Source organism: Gorilla gorilla, chromosome 18 (genome assembly GCF_029281585.2).
Source record: "Gorilla gorilla gorilla isolate KB3781 chromosome 18, NHGRI_mGorGor1-v2.1_pri, whole genome shotgun sequence".
Classification (NCBI taxonomy): domain Eukaryota; kingdom Metazoa; phylum Chordata; class Mammalia; order Primates; family Hominidae; genus Gorilla; species Gorilla gorilla.
The window spans coordinates 118,558,027-118,575,993 of NC_073242.2; the positions used below are offsets into that span (position 1 = coordinate 118,558,027).

A 17,967-nucleotide genomic window follows, 5' to 3' on the forward strand; every position below is an offset into this window, starting at 1 on the left:
AATAATCTTTGCTTCTGGTTCTTACTCTGGAAAAAAGAAGGCTGTATTGATGACATGTAGCTTTGATCTTCAAGCTGACTACTGACGACTCTGAGCTGAAAGATCCTCTTCAGAGGACGCAGGTTTAGCGTCACCACATAAGTTTCATGCTAGTTGCGCCTGACAGGGCCCCTCAGTCAGGCCACGTGGCTTCTGCTTCCCTGGAGCAGCTCCGAAGGCTGAGCAAGTTCCCAGTGTTGATCCTAGCACCAGTGTTTGAAGAACATGAGCGTGCGTAGGTGGAGTTGGAATGGACCCTCCCCCCACAGCTTAGATCTGCATATTTTCCTGTCCGATCATTTTTTAAAAGTATACTTCTTTTTCTTTTTGAAAAAGTGATAAATGCACAGGATAAAAATGGAAATATTATTAGAGGATGAAAAGTGAAAAATAATTTCCTTTTCACCCATGCCCCAGGCTGTTGTAGGTCTTCTATATCTTAACCTGGAAATATTCTGTGCATATCTGACATACTTCTTAAAAATAAAGCATGTCGTCTGCACTGCCCTCGTCCACACTGCCCTGCCCAGTTGATATTCACGGGATCCTGCACCTTGGGAGCCGCTTTTCAGGGGCTCTTGTTGACTCCTGAAGCTGCGTGGTATATTCCATTCTTAGCTATGCAATGCTGACATCCGACATCCATTCTTTTGCTGCTAAAAACAATGCCTTATGTTTTTTTTTGTTTTTTTTGTTTTTGTTTTTGTTTTTTTTGTGTATGTAGGTCTTTGCACACATATATGAATGTCTGTGCTGGCTGAATGCTGTGTGGGGCATGGCCAGGTTAAGGGCTGTGGCCATTTAGCATTTTGATAGCTATTGCCCTTCAAAGAGGTTGTACCCATTTACACCCCCAGCAAAAGTGCAACAGCCATGTTTTCTGATATCTTCTGGCGAAGTGTGTCATATTTTGTGATTTTTGCCAATCTGATTGGTGAAAAATGGTGTCTTGTTTAAATTGTTTTAAAAAGATTACACATCGAGATTGACTTTTTTTTTTTTTTTTTTTTTTTTGAGACAGAGTCTCACCCTGTCACCCAGTGTGGAGTGCAATGGCGTGATCTCGGCTCACTGCAACCTCTGCCTCCCCAGTTCAAGCGATTCTCCTGCCTCAGCCTCCTCAGTAGCTGGGATTACAGGCACGCGCCGCCATCCCCGTCTAATTTTTTGTATCTTTAGTAGAGACGGGCTTTCACCATGTTGGCTAGGCTGGTCTCGAACACCTGACCTCTTGATCCACCCACCTTAGCCTCCCAAAGTGCTGGATTACAGGCATGAGCCACCACGCCTGGACTGACTATCTTTACATAACTTGTTTTTCTGTGAATTCATTTTCATTTCCTTATGCTCATTTTTGATGAGGTTGATTGGTCTTTTTTTTTTTTTTTGACAGAGTCTTGCTCTGTCACTCAGGCTGGAGTGCAGTGGCACAGTCTCAGCTCACTGCAACCTCCGCCTCCCGGGTTTAAGCGATTCTCCTTTCTCAGCCTCCTTAGTAGCTGGGATTACAGGCATGTGCCACCATACTCTGCTAATTTTTGTATTTTTAGTAGAGATGGGGTTTCGCCACGTTGGCCAGGCTGACAGGTGATCCACCCGCCTTGGCCTTCCAAAGTGCTGGGATGACAGATGTGAGTTTCCTAGTCTTGATTTTGATTTTCCTATTTGCATTTCTGTGGTATAGTTTAGCATGTTCTTCTGGCCTCTGTATATCCTGTCACTTAGGAAATGTTAGGATTCTAGAAGCTTAATTAGATTCAGCATTTTTGTTTGTTCCTTAGGGGAGCCTCCCACATAGACGGTGTTGAATTCTTCATTAATGAGGCAGATAGTGTGTGTTTTTCTTTTTCTGATGGTGACTCTGTTACCTAGATTCTTAATTCATCAGGGATTGCAAAACGATGACTGTTCTTTTGTTAGAATGCTTTTATACAGAGAAACATTCTATTGCTTATGATTTGGTTTTTCAGTGATGTGATTTGTATAGAAAGGCAGAATAAATGCTTGCTTTTTTTCTTTTTATTACCATTAAACAAATTAAAGGCTTAATAATATTATGAACTCATGAATTTAAAAATATTTCCCTTTCAACCCAGTGAAGTTGTTACCGTTGTTGATAGTCTGCTTTTCTTGTTCACAAGGGCATCAGGGATGACAGAATTGCACACAAGGCAAGGCGTCCTCAGACAGAACTCTACCGGCCGGGCGCGGTGGCTCGGCCTGTCATCCCAGCACTTTGGGAGGCTGAGGTGGGCGAATCACCTGAGGTCGAGAGTTTGAGACCAGCCTGGCCACAGAGTGAAACCCCATCTCTACTAAAATACAAAAAGTAGCCAGGTGTGCTGGTGGGCACCTATAACTATAATCACAGCTACTCGGGAGGCTGAGGCTGGAGAATCTCTTGAACCCGGGAGGCGGAGGTTTCAGTGAGCCGAGATCCTGCCACTGCACTCCAGCCTGGGCAACAGAGTGAGACAGCATCTCAAGAAAAAAAAAAAAAAAAAAGCTCTACCACTTCTTACGGCCACTGAATGAACATTGTAACATTTGTTTTTGTTAGTTTTTGAAAATTGCTCAGAAAGAACTCTACCACTCCTTATGGCCACTGAACATTGTGAACATTGTAACATTGGTTTTTGTTTTTGAAAGTTGTTACATTTGTTTTTTATATGTACTCCCAATTCCTCCCAGTTTCAAGCAGTTACATTGTGTCTGCCTTTAGCACATAGCCTTGCATGCTGTTCCTGCATCTCCTCTGTCTCAGTCCTGCGTGGAGATAGGGTGCTCCGCTAGCCGCTCTTCCCAATGCCTCTCCAGTGGTTTGGTTTTCCGAAGCTTGTTTGTTGCCAGTGCCTTCAGGAGGGAATTTTTGGGAATACTGTTCTCTGAGGACTGGATGTTGCCTTTATACTTGAAAGTAATTTTGTCTGGATATAAAATTCTTGGCTCACATTTCTTTCCTTGTGTGTCTTAAATACGTTAATCCTTTTTTTTTTTCTGTTGGAGTTTGATAATCTAATTTTCTTTCCGTTATAAGTCACCTAGTCTTTTGCTTGGATGGCTAAAAAAATTTTTCTTTAAATAGTGTTTTTATTGGGCTGTATCTTGGTGTTGTGTCTTGGTGTTGTATCTTGGTGTTGTGTCTTGGTGTTGGTGGTTTTGTTTTTGTTTTTTTCCCCTAGGTTGTAGTGTATTATTTTAACGAGTAGTTTCAAGCACCCTCCGTCCTGTTTTCTGGAGAGCTTTCTTGAATTACAGTTTTTAGTATTCCATTTCATTGCTTTAGTTTTCCTTTTTTCGAGACAGTGTCTCGTTCTATTGTCCAGGGTGGAGTGTAGTGGTGCGATCACAGCTTGCCACAGCCTTGCCCTCCCAGACTCAAGTGATTTTCCCACCTCAGCCTTCTGAGTAGCAGGGACCACAGGCAGGTGCCACTGTACCCAGTTAATTTAAAAAATATTTTATGGAGTCAGGGTCTCAGTACATGCTCAGGCTGCTCTTGAGCTACCAACCTCAAATGATCCTCCTGCCTTAGCCTCCCAAAGTATTGGGATTACAGGCATGAGCCACTGTGCCTGGCCAGTTTTCATCTTTAGCATCTCCTATTATACATATGTTGGGTCTTCTTTTCCTGTCTTATGTGCTACTTTTTCTTGAGCTTTTTTCATCTCTTTCATTTCTTTTTCATTCTTGAAAATTTTGTCATTTTGTTTTTCTTAAGGCACCATTGTGTTTATTTGTTCTAAGGTTCTTCTAGTTTAGTCTTCACTTCTGAAGTTATTTTTTCTTTTGTTTCTAATATATTCTGAGTTCTAGCACCTTGTTTCTGAGTTTTTCTAATGCTGGTTTCTGGTTAATGGTGTGTTATGTGTTTAATGTATTTCAGTTTGTTTTGCATTATCAGGATATAGTTTTTTTTTTCTTTTTAGTTTTCGTCTTTTTGGGGGACATATGTTTCTAGAATGTTTTCATTGTCTGCAGTGATGTTATTTTGCTTCTTATTCTTTTAAGAAATACATTATTTTTGCATGATATTTGGCCTCAGTAGTTTCTGTTGCTCATTTTTATATGACTTTTGCTTTTCTGAATGCTCAGAAGGGAGGCTTGGTTTAGAATCATTTCTCTAATTTCAGTGTTTTGGGTTCTTTCCTGTGTTGTTTATAGGAAGTTTTAAAAATGCAGCAGCTTCTTTTCTCAGCTCTCTAGGCTCTGTTCTCCCCTCCCACGTTTAATTAGCTTTCATGTTCCTTTGTCTCTAGTTTCCATGCCCTGCACATTTTGTGTTCAATTCCAAGCAGTTTCTTTTCAATGTATTTGGCCTAAAAGGGAGCTTTGGATAATGCGTTTTGAGAGGGCTTGGGGTCCAGAACACTCTGGCCTCTGGGTCAGCCCCGCAGGCCCCTGTGTGGTTCTCCTGGTGGATCCGGCAGCTGCTGCTCTCGGCCCGGCTCCTGCTTCCCTTTGCTTCCTCCATCCTATGCCCGTGTGCCATGCTGACTTTGTGGCTTCCAGTGTCCCCATTTGCTTGTGTTTGGGGTTCTTGAGGAATATGCTGTCACCTCGTTCTGTTGTCGGTGTTGACTTGGATTTTGGTTTTGCTATCCTTGGAGCTTTGTGTGTATGTATGGGAGGATTTAGGGAGATTAAACATCTGTCTCATTCTGTCTTTCCCAGCTGGACTTTTTAGAGGTTCAGCGCTCGTGCCTCTGAGGCTTTGTGTCTCCCCCTCCAGTTACTTGTCATCAGCTCTTTTTTTTTGTTAAGGACAGTTAATTGATGTTTCCTCAGTTCATCTAATCTTGTGTAAAGTTATAATGTGAGAATAAAAACACCTTTGCTATTTTATTGATCGTATATTTGATCACATTTATGAAAAATATTGCCTTTACTCTATAAAGGAAGATTTAAGAAAGCACTTGGCTCCTTCTTCCACAAATTGTTATCCCCAAGAAATTCTAGAGCTGAGGCCGGGCGCGGTGGCTCATGCCTGTAATCCCAGCACCTTGGGAGGCCGAGGCAGGCAGATCACCTGAGGTCGGGAGTTCAAGACCAACCTGACCAACATGGAGAAACCGCGTCTCTACTGAAAATAGAAAATTAGCTGGGTGTGGTGGCGCATGCCTGTAATCCCAGCTACTCAGGAAGCTGAGGCAGGAAAATTGCTTGAACCCAGGAGGTGGAGGTTGAGGTAAGCCGAGATTGCACCATTGCATTCCAGCCTGGGCAACAAGAGCAAAACTCCATCTCAAAAAAAAAAAAAAAAAAGAAAAAAGAAAAAAATTTTAGAGTTACCATTTAAGCTATGTAAAATTTAAATCTAGACAAAGGAGAGGAGGAACTGCATTATTTATTGGATTGAAGGACACGGGTGAGGCCTGCTTATGTAATTTCATTCCTGTTGGGACTTATCCACGAACAGAAGTTGTGAATAGACTCAAGAGTTGAAACCATGTGAGCTGAAAACCTTACTTTTCCTTCTGCGATGGGGGTTGTGGTTAGGGACAGTGAGCGGACTCTTCCTGATGAAAGGAGCTGTGCTGTACAGAGCTGGGCACAGGGCTTCTGCCCTCAGGAAGTGTGTAGTGTAGTTCAGGGAAGACAGTTTACTTTATACCATTTATGTGTCAATAATTAAAATATAAAGTATAATCTGATAAAAACATGATGGTCACATTCATTCCTCATTTCTACGGCATCCTATTTTGCAGTACTATATTTGGATCTGTGTGTCCATAGACCATAGTTTGAATGATGCAGCCTTATTTTTACTTTGGAAAATAAGTTCTCTTGAAGCCCAATCAGAGTGTCACAGGAGCTGGAGGAAAGCTCCTGACTGTGTTTCAGACACTGTGCGAGGCTCGGGGACAGCCCCGCCCTGGACAGCACAGTTGTGGACAGGACAGATGGTTCCTCCTTGATCATGGTGGCAGGATGCCGCTCGGGCTCAGGACAGAACCTGAGAGCAGAAAGAAAGCAGAACAGAGGTGCTGCCACTCCGCCGGGCCTGTGGGGTAGCAGAAACGGAGTATGGGTTGTAGTCTAGATGGAAGCGTGCAGCTGGGAGAGACTTGGGAGGAGAGATGGCGTATCACCACGGAGACCAGTGGTATGGGTGGGAAGGGATGCTTCTTTCTGGGGTGTGGTGAGTGTAGCAGGGCTGAGGCCCCTCGGGAGCAGGAAGCGACAGGGCGTTTGCTGTAGGCAGTCAGGCCCCACTGGAGACTTGGGCTGAGGGAGAGGACGTTTCCAAGCCAGTGTTGGGAAGGTGGCTTTGGAAGGGCATGAGGAAGGCAGTGGAAACGGAGAGGCCCTGGGTGGCTCATCCAGTGGTTAAGGAAAGAGGCAGCGGGTGGCGTTTTCAACTATTTGTTTATTTTCAAAGAAACTAACCTTTTGGGGGTTTGAGGCAGGAAGAACCCTGCATGTAAAACTCCACAGACGTTCGCGGCCTCTTGCATACACGTGCTCGGCTCGTGGTTTTCATAATTTCACGTGTAGCGATGGTTAATGTCCTCTTCTCCTCCTTTGCTTCTGTTTGGTAGGTGACCAAAAGCCAGCCCCACTGTGAGTTGAACTCTTTCGTGTTGACCGGCCACTCTCCTGTGCTCTGGATGATGTCGGAACACGACCTGGCGGATGTGGTTCAGATTGCAGTGGAAGACCTGAGCCCTGACCACCCAGGTACAGAGCTGTGGGACAGTAGGTGAAATATTATTCTCTTTATTCTTTAAAAACCGAAAGCTGCTCCAGTTATTTTCTTTCCTTTAAGTAGAAGAAAAAGTAATGCATGCTGCTTATGAAAAGTTTGAATCCTAGAGATGTGAACACTGTTGGCCCCTCCCTTCCCTCGCCCCTGCAGCCTCAGCCCCACGTCCCTTCTGGAGGGGGCCCCTGTGACACTTTGTCTCGAGGGCCATCCCTGCTCCCACTCCTTGGGGGTGTGCGTGTGTTCTACACTCTCTCCCCTGCCGCGTCCCTGTGTGCGGCGTCGTGGATCTTTACCATGTTGTGTGTGTAATCCCCTGTGTGCGGCGTCATGGAACCTTACCATGTTGTGTGTGTAATCCCCTGTGTGCGGCGTCATGGAACCTTGCCATGTTGTGTGTGTAATCCCCTGTGTGCAGCGTCCAGGATCCTTACCATGTTGTGTGTGTAATCCCCTGTGTGCGGCGTCATGGAACCTTACCATGTTGTGTGTGTAATCCCCTGTGTGCGGCGTCCAGGATCCTTACCATGTTGTGTGTGTAATCCCCTGTGTGCGGCGTCATGGAACCTTACCATGTGGTGTGTATAATCCCCTGTGCGTGGCGTCATGGAACCTTACCATGTGGTGTGTATAATCCCCTGTGCGTGGCGTCATGGAACCTTACCATGTGGTGTGTATAATCCCCTGTGTGCGGCGTCCTGGAACCTTACCATGTTGTGTGTGTAATCCCCTGTGTGTGGTGTCATGGAACCTTACCATGTTGTGTGTGTGATCCCCTGTGTGTGGTGTCATGGAATCTTACCATCTTGTATGTGTAAGTCTGCTCTGTTAGCAGCTCTGCAGGATTCATTCACAGGTGCCCCCTCCACAGTTGACTCTTCTCTTTCAGAGGGCTCCTGGCATAGTCTGTCTGATTTTTCCTTTATACACAACCCTATAGGGAAGATCCTTGCATATATATCTTGGCAAATAGATAAGTTCCTAGAAGTAGAATTGCTACATGTGTTTAAATTTTTTTAAGACGGTGACAGGTTTTCTAGAAATGTTTTACTAATTCTTCCATGGACAGTGCTTGAGATCAAGTTTTTTCTACACCTTTGCTAAGGCTGGTATCTTTTAAAAATGGTGTTAAACGCACATGTCTACTTTGAAATCATAACTGTTTGTTTGTTTAAAGGAGACCCTTGAGAAATGAAACCCTAAATTTCAGGAACTTCATCTCTTCATCTGTGATAACACTTTGTCCACACTTATTGTTTTAAAAAGGTTTTTTTTTTTGGCCATAAAGTAGTATATGTTTTATTGTTCTGTTAAGTTTGAAGTGACCAGCCCACCACAGTTAAGTCACTGAGTGTTTCAGTTGCCTGGTTATTCTTTCAGGAATGTTTGAATTGAAATGCTCACAATTTATTCCCCCAGAAGAGAGAATTTTCAGAAATCTCCTAAGAAAGTCTGATGTCCGTTCATATGATCTGTTTGCTTTGTTAGTAGATAAAACTACCTTTGGAGACTAGTTGTAGCATGGAAGGGGGGGGAAGGCAGTAGAAATAGTTTTGGGGTGAGGTGAGCAGTCCCAGGGGAACACGAAGGCAGCGTTTCAGGAGTGCTGCTGGTTAGTTTTCCACACCATCACTGCACATTATTTTACAAATCCCTGTTTCTAGTTCAGAAGGCAAATGACAGTTTCTTTAGAAAACATAACACTGTAATCTTGTAAAATGAAAGTGTTCCAGTTACATCATTTTCGGTGATTTCATAACCATTAAAGTTCTGACAGCCTACTTCCCCAGTAAATCTCTCTTTGTAGACTGTGGCCCAAAGAAGGCTTAGAGAAATAATTTTGAATCTTGATTTTGTTCCAACTCTGTTCCTTAAATGCCTAAGAACTGCGATTTCTTGAGTATTTGTTAAAAGCCTACTGTGTCAGCCAGGCATGATGGCTCATGCCTGTAATCCCAGCACCTTGGGATGCTGAGGCGGGTGGATCACGATGTCAGGAGATCGAGACCATCCTGGAAAACACGGTGAAGTCTCTACTAAAAATACAAAAAAATACAAAAAATTAGCTGGGCATGGTGGCGGGCACCTGTAGTCCCAGCTGCTCAGGAGGCTGAGGCAGGAGAATGGCGTGAACCCGGGAGGCGGAGCTTGCAGTGAGCTGAGATCGCGCCACTGCACTCCAGCCTGGGCGACAGAGCGAGACTTTGTCTCAAAAAAAAAAAAAAAAACCTACTGTGCACAGAGCTCCGAGGCCTGCCCCAGTACAAAGCCTGCAGTCTCTGACCCAGGAGAAGGTGTGCGCAGCTGCAGGTACCTTGATGTGTCAAACACATTTGCATTCATAGTGGGTTTAAAGTACTTTCCTTGTCTCGAAGGTATGCATCTAATAAAGTTTAACAGGATAGTCAGGAAAGTAGAAGAAATAAAAATTTCCCATATTTCTACTGGTTGTAGCAGCTTTTAAATTGTTGACGTGTATGTCTTTCCCATTTTTCCTTATTTTTATTTAAAAGAAAGACTTCTAGGATCATCTGACTTGGCGTGTACTGACTACGGCTTGCGCTTACTCTACCTGTCTGAGTGCAAAAATTGTGACTTGCATCAGGCCTGTCACTGCAGTTGATTGATTGTGATATCTTTATTTATTTATTTAAGACAGAGGTTTGCTCTGTTGCCAGGCTGGAGTGCAGTGGCGTGATCTCGGCTCACTGCAACCTTTGTCTCCTGGATTCAAGCGATTCTCCTGCCTCAGCCTCCCAAGTAGCTGGGATTACATGTGCCCGCCACCACGCCCGGCTAATTTTTGTATTTTCATTAGAGACGGGGGTTTCACCATGTTGGCCAGGCTGGTCTCAAACTCCTGACCTCAGGTGATCCACTCACCTCGGCCTCCCAAAGTGCTGGGATTATAGGCGTGAGCCACTGCACCCAGCCTGATTGTGATATCTTTAAAATGAAGAAGGAGTTCTTTTGTCTAATTCTAAAAGTAATGCATACAGAATTATAAAAAGCAACACATACAAAAAGCAGCAAATTACAAAGAAGGAAATAAATGTCACTTGCTGTCCCACTACCTGTGGAGTCATTACTGGAGTTACTGCACGCCTCTCTTCTGCCGTTATGACGAAACTAGCTCTGTGACCCCAGAGAAGTCCTGTAACCTTCCTGGACTTGTTTTCTTCTCAGCAAACTAAAAGGTTAGAGTAATGAGTATGAGGGTCTGTCTCTGTTCTTCCAGGCCTTGTGTGATGACCAGTTTCCAGTGAGAGTAAAGAGCCTTTGACTGAGGTCCTGAGAACCTTTGACTAACCACAGGCACTTGTAGGCATGGAGTTTTAAAAGTTTCATTAAGTGAGAATTCATCTGCAAAGGCTTAGGTGGAGATGGTTGATGCGCTCCCTGCCCGTGAGGAGTCATGAGGCCGAAGGCAGAGCCGTGTGCTGTACTCACGGGACACCCGCACCTCAGCCCCTGAGTAGCTGGGACTATCGAGGCTAATAGCTTAAAGTTTTTAACAGTAATACCAGTGTGTGACCAGTGTGTCATAGGTGCTGACAATCAAAACAGTCTCACCCTTAACACACTAAGTGACAGAACCCCGACCCTCCCAGGCACAGCTGAGACCAGCTGCCCCCAGCACACAGCAAGCGTCAGGAGATCGTCACGGCTTCCCACAGGATAAGCGACTCGGCCCCAGCTCAGGGCGGCCACAGTGTGGTCCCAACCTCCTTCCTTTTGTCTAAAACTGACTACAAAAACAATGTCAAAGATAACCTCAAAATCAAAGACCAAAATCGGCCGACAGTGGTCCTTGGCTTTGGATGATTTCCCACCAGGTACATGGGATTTGACTGCTTTTGCCTAGGACCTGTGAGACGTTCCTGTTAGAGCTGCAGGACGATTCAGCATCTTTAAGTTTCAGAGTTTTGAGAGGAATCATCTAGTGTGTACAGGCTTAAAGGCGTGGACACTCTGTTTTCCTGTGAAGATCTTCTTCGCAATGTCAAGCTATGTAACACGTCTGAGGGGAGTTGCTTTGGTGGAGGTGGAGGCAGGGACCAGAGAGGCCTGTGCACTTGGCTTTCCTCTAGCACCTGGAGAATCTGAGTGCCAGCCAGGAGTGCTTCACCCACATCGGTGGGCAGCCTTGTGTGTAATGTGCTGGGAGGGTGGTGTGCTGTGGGGTGGGTGCTGTGACCTTGTTGGTGTCACAGTATAAACAGGTGTGAGCTGAGGCCCTTCCAGGAACGGCTTCCCGAACTAGGTGGCATTTGAGTGGGGCTGGACAGAAGGTGGTTAGATTTCCCTGGTGGAGGTGGCTGGAGGGTTGGCAGTATGGGAAGGGCTGGGGCACAGCACCAGCAGAGCGGGGCAGGTGTCATCTGGCCACAGTGAGGTCATCCTGCTTGGCTGTGGTGTTGGTGCCCTTGAAAGCAGATGGTGTGCCAAGGTGTGCATGTGCTGAAGGGCATTCCCAGTGGCCAGCATTCAGATTTCTGATTTTTTTTTTCTATCAGAAGTGTTACAGTAAGCATGCTCATATGTATGCATGTATATAATATCTATTCTTATATACTGGCATTCATTTTTGTAAATAGTCACACACTGGTATTACTGTTAAAAACTTAAAGCTATTAACCTGGATAGTCCCAGCTACTTGGGCTGAGGTGGGGGGTCCCTTGAGTACAGGAGTTTGAGTCCAGCCTGGGTGACATAGCAAGACCTCATCTCTTAAAAAACAAAAACAAAAACCAAACAAAATGATTAATATTAACCCAGAGTCCATATTTGGTGCTCAGTGAAGAGGAAGGCTGCAGACAAACCTGTTGATGAGGCAGATGGTCTCGCACCTCCCACATGTACGCCGCTTGTTTATCTCAGTGTGTGAGCATGTAGAGTAGAGCGTGGTAGGAGTGCACTAGACAGTTCACACTGTCATTTCAGGCAAGGAAATGAGAAGAAAAAACACTCATGGCACAATGTACAATCTTTAACAAGAACTGTTGACCTTGAACTTCTATCTATAACTGCAAATGTGTAAATTTTTAAAAATTGACTAGGTCTAAGGAAAAGGACTAGAAGGGTCACAGACAGATAGAAATGTGATTTGCAGAGATGAGGCAATTGTGGCCGATTTTGGTCTTTGATTTTGAGGTTATCTTTGACATTGTTTTTGTAGTCAGTTTTAGACAAAAGGAAGGAGGTTGGGACCACACTGTGGCCGCCCTGAGCTGGGGCTGAGTCGCTTATCCTGTGGGAAGCCGTGATGATCACCTGACGCTTGCTGTGTGCTGGGGGCAGCTGGTCTCAGCTGTGCCTGGGAGGGTCGGGGTACTGTCACTTAGTGTGTTAAGGTTGACACTGTTTTGATTGTCAGCACCTATGACAATGTGATACTCAGTGTAGTTTTTCCCCTTTTAGTTCTGGACCTGCAGATAGAGTGGCTTTGATTTTGGAATGAGGTGACCAACAGATAAAACTTTATTTTAAAGTTGGGAAGAAATCATTATTATTGATTGGGTTTTATCATGGGTTTTCTCAAACCAAACAGGGCAGCCCCACAGAGCATTGAGTCAGAAGTCAGAAGCTTGCAGGTTTGGAGTTAGGATTGACTCAGTGGCACATTAATTACCCAGTGTCTGGGCTTTTCTTGGGATTAAGGAGTTATCCTATTTTTCTGCCTGACTGAGAGTAAGTTTAAAAAGGTCAAATATGAAATAGGTTCTGCTGTTTCTCATTCAGCCTTAAGGTGTCAGCACTGTTTACTATCTTAATGTTAAAATAATTCTGTAAAACTTTTCATGTTAAACATTTTTTTTCTCTGTCACTGATTTCAGTTGTTTTGGAGAATCATGTAGTGACAGATGAAGACGAACCTGCTTTGAAACGCCAGCGACTAGAAATCAATTGCCAGGATCCATCTATAAAGGTAAAAATCTGACTCAGTGTTCTGTGATGTGTACTGCATTGCAGATTTCAAGGGCTGCTATAACAAATCACCATCAATGGGATGGCTTCAAAATGTAGCCTCTCAGCTGTGGAGGCCAGAGATCCAAAACCAAGATGCAGGCAGGGTCTCGCGCCCTCCAAAGGTTCTAGAAGGTGGATCCTTCCTGCCTCTTCCAGCTTCTAGTGCCTCCGGCCCTGCCTCAGCTTGTGGGGCTCCTTCCAGCTCTGCCTTCCTCTTCATGTTGCTGCCGCCTCTGTGTGTCTGTGACTGTTTCCCCTTCTCTCCTCTAGTAAGGACTTGTCATTGGATTTAAGGCCCACCCTAATCCAGGTTGATCTCATTGACTAAATTACATCTACACAGACCCCAAGAGTTTCTAAATTACATCTGCACAGTTTCCAAAGAGACCACATGGGTAGGTTCTGGCGGTTAGGATGTGGATATATCACTTTAGGGTGTGGCTATATCACCAGGCAGCCCGCTACAGAAGAGTGTGAGCCATTTTTTCTCTTGAAGAGCAAGCACAAAGCGTAAGAATTGTTTACCTTGAGATGCTGCTGAAGGAGGCATCTTCCCACACACCTGCAGGCCCATTTTGGATGGAAGGAAAATGAACTTTCTACCAGTGATGAATGGCTTCTGTGTCTGCCATTTAAGTCACTTAGATTCTAAAGTTTACTAGATGGGGTTCTTGGGAATTGCTCATTCAGTTAATTATTTTTGGATCTTTGAATTTGCTTGGTTGGTTCCAGTGTGTGCAGAGTCACCGAGGTAAATATCGGCACATGTGAGAAGGTTATGAGAGCAGCACAAAACCAAAGTCACTTTTCATATAATTCCTCTACTTACACAGGGTGTCTATTTGGTAATATTTAATTTGTTTTGTTAACAAGGAGAAGCAGTGTAAATGTGTATGAAAAACTTACAAATAAATTGACTGTAAAATGCCTGTTTCCAACCAATGGATAGGATGTGGCTCTGTTAGTAAACGCTGCGTTATCATTCCCTAAATAAAACGCAGCTGTGATTTTATCACAGAACACACTTCTGTTGCACATAGCACAGAAATGTATAAAGTGGGCATGGGAGTGGCCCTGCCTTTGTCCTTGTCCCACTGTTGAGAAGAGGGTGGGCCCCCGGTTGAATGTGACTTGCGTAGAGTCGTGTGCGTGGCTCTAGGTTGTTTTATTGGTATATAAGAGTGATTTTTCCCAAAACCCCAGGCAGAATCATTTGTAATTCAGAATTAAAATAACATGGGTGTACTGTTTAAAGAATTTGAGAGCCAAACATTTGATGTTTTCCGGTTGTTGAAAATAGCGGGGTTATCAGTGGCCATTCAGGGGTTCAGCCACCTATTGTTGCTTTTCAAGACGATGCATGTTTGTCATTCCAGGGACCGTGCCTCCTTTGTAGGTAAGCTGATTGAGTGTCATCACGTGGGCTTGAGTCCACCTGACGCCGTGGCTCCTTCCCTCTCTCACACGCGCCTTCAACAGAGAGTAGTCAGTCAGGGAGGGTGAGTTTCAGTTGGTTTCTTTAGCTCCTGTCTATATCAGCGCCCAGTGGTGAATCTTGCCAGGAGAGGTGGTGACCTGAGAAAAGGCGAGTTGTTGGGCAATATGTGGGTTTTCCCTCCTGCAGCGCTGTCCCTGCCACTGTGTACACCAGGTTTCCATGCCAGCTACATGATGTGTGATATCACTGCAGTTTTGATATTCTGCAGATTCCCCTGAGATCAGAAAGGAGAGTGGGCATAAGCAGTGTTGTAGGTCAGCTGCAGTTAGTGGGAAAGCCGTTCCAGCTGCGATGTGGGCCGGCCTCCCGCTCCCCTGTGCCGCGAGCTCCACGGCCAGCTCTCAGTGGCTGCGTCAGTGCCGCCCTGTTGTCCCGAGCCCACCTCCCTTCCTTCTGATGTGTGCACTTTGGACCCCACACTCTTTAGGTCATGGGCAGGAAAGGAGAGAGAAAAGACGAAGCACAAATTCTGTGCTGTTTTCAGCTGTTGATTCTTAAGGCAGGTGCCAGCCTTCCTGAGTACTAAGCAGGGCTGCTGGGCGCTCCCCCAACCTGTCCCTCCCTAGACCTGAAGGAGTGTCCTTCTGTCTGCTGGTGAGACCTGGTGGAGGGTGTCTCTTTTGCACAGTGCAATTCCTGTGTGATTAACACGTTTCCACGTGTGCTCATGGTGGCTCCTGGCTGGGACGGCAGCTGGGGAGATGAAGTTCTTCCCTTTCTGGTTTGTGTGTTTCTCTGTTTCTTGGGTTTGGAGTCCGGCACGTCACTGCTCACTGTGGTTACTTGGAGTTAGGAATCCGGAGGAGACTCAGCCGGAAAGGTCAGACGTGGAGCCCGGCTTTGCCAACCACTAGGTGGCAAGCTTGCCACTCAAGAGCCCCACGGGAGCCTCAGGACCAAATCCCAAGTCAGGGCCACAGGGGATCCAATCACCTTTTCCGACTAGGCAGCAGGGTGTGAGGTGAATGTGCATGGCCTGTGGCTTTTATGCTGTTTTGATGTTAGGTGTAATCTGTTTTTATTGTTGAGAAGATTTGACTAGTTTTATGTGTAAATTTACTGATTAATAATAACATATTAAAGTACATTTTTAAAATTAAATGGGCTTAACCAAGAATTGCAACTGCACGTAGAAGTGAAACCATGACTAAATCATCACATTTGAAACAGGACATGTGACTCGTGTGTAAAATGTGGACTTGTTACTCACATGTTTCTGGCTCATAGCTTACGAGCTAGTTCCAGTGTGGGGATTGTTCTGTCTGAATAGATAGAGTTGAGATCAGGAAATAGCTGTTTGGTGTTTCTTGGGGTTGTCTTCTTACAGTTCAGGAGACCCTTCCTAAAGCCGGTCTTTTTTCACTTCCAGTCATTCCTGTATTCCATCAACCAGACAATCTGCTTGCGGTTGGATAGCATTGAAGCCAAATTGCAAGCCCTGGAGGCTACTTGTAAATCCTTAGAAGAAAAGCTGGATCTGGTCACGAACAAGCAGCACAGCCCCATCCAGGTTCCCATGGTGGCCGGCTCCCCTCTCGGGGCAACCCAGACGTGCAACAAAGTGCGATGGTAAGAACAGACCAGGGTGCCGGGGCCTTCAGGTCACTTGGGGAGAAGCGCGTCACCTCCTCGCCCAGGCCTGCAGCTTAGTGGCTCAGTTTGCTGGAGATGCGCGGTGTCTGCCTCAGCAGTCTCAGTAGTTTCTAACTAAAGCTGACTTTTAGTTAGACCGAAACCGAACACATGGCATCCTGCCAGGATGACCTGAAGTCATCCTCACGTTTCCTTTCCACATAAAGCCGACCCATGCACCTTTTCTTTGGAACTAACTCACCAGATCTTAGAAGATGTACATGTGCTTCTTTCCTTTTTCCTACTCTACCTGGCTAGTCTTTACATATGTTTTTCTTCGTATGTGGTGTTTATACATTTCACATGAATATATCAAACTTTTCATTCAGATCTGCAGTTTTTATTTTGCTTATTTTTAAAAAGTAGAGTCTAATGAGTCTAATCTTAGAAAGCTGTGTGGTAGTTTGCGAACTGTTTGAGTAGAACCTTTATGATGTCTTAGAAAGTCTCGGACCTGCTTGGTGTCCTCTCATCCGAGGCTTCCTGTCAGATATTCCAGCTGACAGCTCGTGCTGAAGCGCAGGCTCTGGTGTCGGTAGCCTTCCCTACACCTGGCCAGAAAGAAGTCGTGCTTGAGGCAGTCGACACGGCACGGCTTTGTGCTTGACGACGGGCCTTTTGACTGAGCGCTACTCACTTCAGCTTCCCTGGCCTGGCTGTAGCCTTCTGCCCGGTGTGTCTGGGAGGAGAGAGAATGGTGGGACGGCAGCGGGGGGGCCGGGGAGGACATGTGGACGCCGAGGAATGGGAGCCGCAACAAGCCTGGAAGGACTGTTGTGACCTTGCTGCCCGTGTGTGCTGGTGGCTGGCGCTGGGTTAGGTGCTTTGTGGACCTCGCCAGGGAGTGTGGGAAGTCTGGCGGCAGCTCCGCATGATGGCTGCTGTGCTGGCCGAAGCATTGGTGCCTCTTTGAACTCTCGGGCGTGCCGGGGGTTTTGGAAATGCTACCTGGCCGTCTTCCGAGCTCCGCTGCTGGTGGTGGAGTTGGCATCTCAGTTCGCAGGTGGGAGCTGGGGATCGTTCACGTGTTACTCTGAGATGGGGCCTTCGCCCTGCACAAATGCTGTCACGTGTTTCCCCCCAGCAGGAGTTTGTTTACCGTGTCCTCTGTGCAGGGACACTGTTGGGCTCCCAGGTCAGGTGTGCAAAGCTGTTGGACCCAATGCCTTTTTTTTAAGGATAGTTTTTTGGGGTAATGTCCTCTTACCCTAAAATGCAGTTCTTAGAAAATATAATTTATGTTTCAAAAAAAAAAAAAGAAAATGTAATTTATATCTTATAGTTATTAGACTGCCCTAGCTATAGAGAATGAATGTGATAGTATTGTGTAATAAGACAACACATTTCAACATGATGATGGTTGGCCGTGAAAAAGCCGGACGTCCCACCTGGTGTGTTGTGTCCTGGTGACTGGGGGGCGGTCCTTGCAGATGGACCCAGGTGTGACACTGGGAGTTCAGCCCCCAGCTGGTGATGGAATATTACAGAATGGTGAGCAGTTCCTAATGAACTTTCACATAAAGCAAAGTATAATTTTTTCTAGACTTGTAATAGTTGAATTCATGGAAAATTCAAGTCATAGTAAGACCGTGCAAAAATGTTTTGTGTGTAAATGTTGAATAGAGTGAGATTCTGAGCTCAGAGAGTTAGAAGCATGTTTTCCACTCATGAAGTTCTGGTTCATTGTAAGTTTTGTGTGTGGAGAGTTTTTGTTGGGTGAGACTGTCTCGCTCATTGAAGGACGTCTCAACCTCCCTTACCTCTGCCTGCCAAATTCCAGTGCTCTCTGAATCTTGACCGCCAAAGATGTCCCACGGGATCTCAAAGCACCCCTGGGCACCTGCATTGAGAACCACTGTTCTAAGGAATAAACACAAGGATGAACGAACCTCTCCTGTCCCCGGAGCCTTGCGTGCTGGCGGATGGCTGCCCATCACGTGTCACTTGTCACTTGTCACGTTGTGCCAGTGCTGGGCAGGTCATTGTCACCACTTGGGAAAAGCATTGACAAAATTGGTCGTTAGATTCCACCGCTGACAATGTGTGATGGGGGGAGAAGTTCCTCTGTGAAGAACTCCAAAGGCTGAGTGTGGTTTCTGTCGTGGGTTGGCCTTGAGGGTGC

The 17,967-nt window shown here is 45.7% G+C and overlaps 1 protein-coding gene across 18 annotated transcripts in view; it reads left to right on the forward strand.

Moving 5' to 3' along the window:
* Positions 1–17,967, forward strand: part of BANP (BTG3 associated nuclear protein) — a 123,447-nt gene that overhangs the window by 17,177 nt on the left and 88,303 nt on the right. For 9 of the 18 annotated variants that reach the window (XM_055364481.2, XM_055364482.2, XM_031002802.3 and 6 more), the window contains exons 2-4: positions 6,582–6,720; positions 12,583–12,674; positions 15,583–15,782. In XM_055364481.2, the coding sequence (XP_055220456.1) occupies positions 6,651–6,720; positions 12,583–12,674; positions 15,583–15,782 (362 nt within the window). In that variant the 5' untranslated portion in view covers positions 6,582–6,650. Of the gene's footprint in view, positions 1–6,581; positions 6,743–12,582; positions 12,675–15,582; positions 15,783–17,967 lie in introns of those variants that run through there. The other 9 variants (XM_055364478.2, XM_055364483.2, XM_055364479.2 and 6 more) reach the window with 3 other exon arrangements.